Source organism: Musa acuminata, chromosome BXJ3-8 (genome assembly GCF_036884655.1).
Source record: "Musa acuminata AAA Group cultivar baxijiao chromosome BXJ3-8, Cavendish_Baxijiao_AAA, whole genome shotgun sequence".
NCBI lineage: Eukaryota > Viridiplantae > Streptophyta > Magnoliopsida > Zingiberales > Musaceae > Musa > Musa acuminata.
Genome location: NC_088356.1, coordinates 49,245,175 through 49,250,596, shown reverse-complemented (window position 1 = coordinate 49,250,596; position 5,422 = coordinate 49,245,175). Strand labels below are relative to the sequence as shown.

General features: G+C 37.7%; 1 protein-coding gene across 1 annotated transcript; it reads right to left on the bottom strand.

Moving 5' to 3' along the window:
* Positions 1-1,719: 1,719 nt before the first annotated feature.
* Positions 1,720-5,066, bottom strand: LOC135644276 (uncharacterized; the record flags this gene model as incomplete). Its single annotated transcript, XM_065161743.1, has 4 exons — positions 1,720-2,181; positions 3,700-3,918; positions 4,627-4,749; positions 4,833-5,066. Coding segments are annotated over 4 exons (1,038 nt in total), but the record flags the coding sequence as incomplete, so codon positions are not given.
* Between the last annotated feature and the right edge of the window lie 356 nt (positions 5,067-5,422).

The window sequence follows — 5,422 nt, the reverse complement described above, 5'->3', positions numbered from 1 at the left end:
GGATCCTTGTATCGTATCGGACGTATCATTTATTAGGTGCCAATCGGATTTGACATATTGGTATTTGATTATTTTAATAGAAGAGAAGGGAAGATTGACGAGACAAAAAAAAAATTACACAAGCAGCTCTTTTTAGGATTTTGATAGCATACAACATTTAAAAGGATGAAGCATCCCACACTGACACGAATCTTAAAGAAATACACCCGTTATTGTTAAAGCCTCTGTCACGCGGATCGGATTCGGTCTTAAACCCGATAAGAGTTGTTAATGGATCCAGATGGACCAATATCCTAATCGGACCTGATCCGATAAATAGGCCATCTAAAACGATGCCAAATGAATCCTTGTATCGTATCAGACGTATCATTCATTAGGTGGCAATCAGATCTAACATATTGGTATTTGATTATTTTAATAGAATAGAAGGGAAGATTGACGAGACAAAAAGAAAATTACACAAGCGGCTCTTTTTAGGATTTTAATAGCATACAATGATTAAAAGGATGAAGCATCCCACACTGACACGAATCTTAAAGAAATACACCCGTTATTGTTAAAGCCTCTGTGACGCGGATCAAATTCGGTCTTAAACCCGATAAGAGTTGTTAATGGATACAGATGGACCAATATCCTAATCGGATCTGATTCGGTAAATAGACCATTTAAAACGATGCCAAATGGATCCTTGTATCATATCGGACGTATCCTTGTATCTTATCGGACGTATCATTCGTAGAAGTCATAATCTAGAATATTGACCGTCTTTTCTCCTCTCCGGTCTATAGTCTTTTTGAGATTTGTCTGGAACCAAGATTTTATCGGTGGTGAATGATGAGTGGGGGGAGACCAAAGGTGGTTGGAAGATTAGATTTTGGAGGAATCTTAATGGCATTTTCGCTATAGGATTATGACAACCTTCCTGTAGTCTGACTATATATTATTGCACGCTCTCTCTGGTTCTAATGACACCCCCAAGGATGAAGCTGGAATGTGAACGAGATATCTTTCCGGTTGCTTCTCCCCACAACATCTGAAATCATTTTGAGGTGACATTATAATTTCTTCCCCTCCATCTTTAGCTTTTGTTTTTGGCTCCAACTAAAGTTAAAGCTTTTGTTTGTTTATTCTCTAATAATAGAATCCTCTCTCTCTTTTATTTCTCAAATTGTTGAAGCTGTGGCTCATCATTTCCCTGCAAAATTTGTTGTTTGTTTAGAAGTGATTTTGTTCTCTATTTGCCATCGGAGAAGGCCTAAATTCTATTATTTATTATTGGACAACAATCTGCAGTGACAAAAAAAAAATTCTGCCACTTCCCCAGACAAGCAATACTTCTCCAGATAGAATTCTTCACAGAATTGAATTTCTATGTTCATCTTACTGCTGCTCAGACTGATACAAATAACTGAAGAAGCTACAAATGAGGTCTATGTTATTGCAACTTTTGCGTTTACATCACTTTTATCTTGGTGCAATTTTGATAATAGCAACTTCGACTTCACCAGCCTCGGCTACATCCTTCTCTGTTCATAATCATATATAGACTGACCACTTGTCACTTCAAACAACTTTTATGTGTATAAATAAGCGTCTAACATGAAACGTTTGATGCTTCTTTTGCTTATTTTGGAGAAATGCTTACAGCAAACTTACCAAGAGGTGCACTTCTTGAGTTCCTCAAAATCTAAATAAACGATGAGGTTACTATAAATGACATCAGAGAATACCAATTTTAACTCCAGATATAAGTGTTAAATAGAGACGAAACAATTGCTTTCCAACTGCTGTCTTGCTCTCTTTCGAGTTAGAAAAACGCTCTCTTGCTGAAGCCAATGCGTCATCACCTCTCGTGTAACGTTCAGTTGATTGATCCACAGCTGCCAATTTATCACCATCATCGTAATCTTTTACAGTAACACCTGATGTTGTTAACTCTAAAGCTTGCTTAGAGTTGTTCTGTGTATTACTAGAAGTCTTGGCTTGGGTATCATCTTTCTCTGTATCCCGAGTATAATCGGTCTGTCCATTCTTCTCAGTAGGGCCATGTTCAGGTACCGCTGAAGTGCCTCTGGGTGGCTTTTTTTCCTTCCGTTTTGTGGTATCTTCTGACTGAGCACCAAAAGCTACATTCTCACCGAGCCCAAAGTAAAAATCGCTCAAGTCACTCTTCTTGGTTACCTACGTGAAGCAGTCATGTCGATTACATTAACTGATTAAAGAAAAGAAAATGCAGCTTCATAATGAAATTTAATGACCATGATAACCAACTAAAGAAGTAAAAGCATCCAAGAGAAGTGTGATCACTCCTGAGAAATAATGAAATTGCAAGTCCCATTTAATTGCATCATAAAACAACTTATCACTCAAATACTAGTCAAATTTGAATTGCATCATTGCTGAAAGCAGCCATTTGAATTGGATTCGACATACAATAACTAGAAGCCTTCACTCATAATGGATCTTCTTGCACTATGGTTGATAACATAAAAGAAAATTCACATTAAGTTTCGGAACATTAAACATGCGTATTGTCACCAGAAGGACCAATCTTACTGGCTATGCGTAAAAAAATTATGGTGCTCCATGTTTCACAATAACATGAGAACCATCATAAGTCTTGTCCTCTCCTAAGTCTTGCCCTAACTGATGTTAAAGACATGAACCATGCTGATCATAAGTTAGCCAGATTGTCAAATCCACTCAAACCCTCAAGACACCTCACTGTGCTTCATAATTGGAAGATTATAGTTTATAAGACTACAAGTGTCACATATCTTAACACGATGTGATCTGATAGCCTATCTGACTAAACTGGGTATGAATCAAACCCCTAACCAAAACTGTCCAAATTCTGATCTGATCAAGGTTTTAAAAATCGAGATGAAGGTCAAGACTGGTAAACAAGAAGGGGATAATAATGCAACAATTGGTTGGGACAATATGGTTGGAGTATTGGACAAAGATGATGATAGGATAAGGTCACAGAAAAATTAAAATCAATACAAAAACCAAAATCAGATAAATTCAATTTTTATGGAAAAAATCAAAATTACCACCAAGTTTATATTAATAGATGACTAAGATGTGAACCTTGGATGCAATACTTTTACCAAGGTCTCATTCCATGTGGCCAACACCAAATAGCATCTAATACTTGATAGCTAATATTACAATTCATCAATTAGCTAATAGATAAATTCAATAATTATGCTCACAAATGCAATACTCCCGAAGGCGAAATATACACTTAATAACTTTCATCACTATAAATCTACAAAAGTTATCGAAAGTATTTCTATCTGATGTTAATACCAAAAGGATTTAAATTTAACAAAAGAAGATGACACAAGTATGTACAACATGACTCCAAATTGGAAGCACATTCAAACAATAAATTGATAAGTTCTAATAAAAGTATTACCATGTTTCATGACCCCGACAAACTCATAGTTTTGGCTTCTCAAAAAAGTCCAGATAAACATACAAAAGGCAATTGCTGATGAACTTATTCTACAACAATGAAGTGATTTTAAGCTTTTATTCTTCCACCAGAGAAAAACAAAATCAATTGTCGAATACACCACATTTTGTTGAACAGTGGATGTTTTTTATGCACAAAAGGTTGCATAAATCACATTACATATGCAACAAGAATAATAAAGCAAAGCAGCAAAAAGAAAGATATGAGCCACTTACATCATCTCTTTCTTCACGAATTTGGCGCAGCCTCTCTTCGTCCAACCATTTTTCTTGTTCTGCTATCTTTTTCTTGTAGGCACCGATTACAAACTTTTCCTTATCCACAAAAAGGTGATCATCCTTGCTCCTCCCTTTCAGCAGCTTCCTCTCATATACAATTTCATGTTCCCCCTCACGTTGTTTTGCTTTCTCCATAAGTGTTTCTATATACTTTGACTGCAACCAAGATCAAACACAGACAAAAATTTTTTAACTTGCATTCTTAATCGTTAAGCACTCAAAAAACAAGGTCGATCCTCTCCCACAATTTAGGTTTAATACAAAAAGGATGCCGCCGAAAAAGAACTGCCGAATTAGGATTTTTGAATTCACATCATACTTGAACAAAGCACAATTGAAAATTAAAATGTTAATTATTGTGCCAAAGCAAACATACAAAGTCCACAAAGCTTTACTTTGTATCCTTTTATTGATATGAATTTCAACCAAAATATAATTCAATACTCTTTGTATGAGAGATCGACTAACTTGAAAAAGAAAAAAAAACTGGAAAAGGTATCCCATGTTTATTTCAAGAAAGGAATGGAGAAGATACGATTAATAATCACCGTCACACCTGCCCCACCCTGAACACAAGAGGGAAAACCAATTTCAAAAAGAGTAATAAGGTGAGTTCGTTTTGTAGAGTATCCAACTTTGGGTACATATCTACTGGTTTTCTTCCTCTGAGAAATATTCTTGAAGCCCAATTATCACCGCCATAGTCTTATCTAAAAGATTACTTCTTTCAATTTGATCATTCGAAATGACCATAAAAGAAGAGCATAAAGAGGTCTCAGATAAGACCGAAACGCAATTCCATGGGATAATCAGCGTAATCAAAAGGATCATGTTTTCATCCAAACGTAGGCAAAAGTGAAGTACCTTTCTCTCCGTTCGATCTTTAACCTTGGGGCACGCAATCTTCCCTTTCATCTCGTCGTAAACCCCGTCGTAGTCGAAGACCGAGGGATCCTCTTCCATTGCCTTTTTGTGTTGCTCCTCGATCTACCAAATTCCACCATCAATCAATCAACCCGTAAGTTAATTTACTCATCAATACCTGGAATAAGGAAACGATTTTAAAAAACCTTCCGGAGAGACTTGTTCTTGGACGCCTGCCGTGAGATTTCCCTCTCGATATCATCCTCGTCGTCGTCGCCGTCGAAAGCGAAGGCAGGAGGGGGAGGGCGAGGAGGAGCTGGCTTCGAGGTCTTCTGCGCCAGCGAAAATCGAAGATGGAGTCCGTACTTCTTCAACCCTCTTGCAGAACAAATAAGAAAGTGATGGATCGATCTCCCAATGACGAGCTCCGAGCTCTTAAACAATTAGGGCTCAAGAAAAGCCCTAGTTCGCAGAACGAATCAATCGTCGCAGGGCTCCAATCCGAAGGACTCACTGATTTGGTTGGATCAAAAACCCAAATAGACGCCGAAAACCCATGAATCCCGCGTAGAACCACTCAAGATTCAATTGGATGGTCCGGGGAAAAGGTCAAAAAGCCCTAAAATTCGACCTCCGATCGTTCCGAGTCCGGTCTCCGATCGAAGGCCCACCAATATCGAATGAACCGAGGAAGGGATTTAGCATACGCCTCGGGAGAGGATAAGTAATCCTAGGCCGATGAGGTGTCATGACAAAACTCTCTTACTCTTTCCGGCCAACGTGTTCAATTACCTAC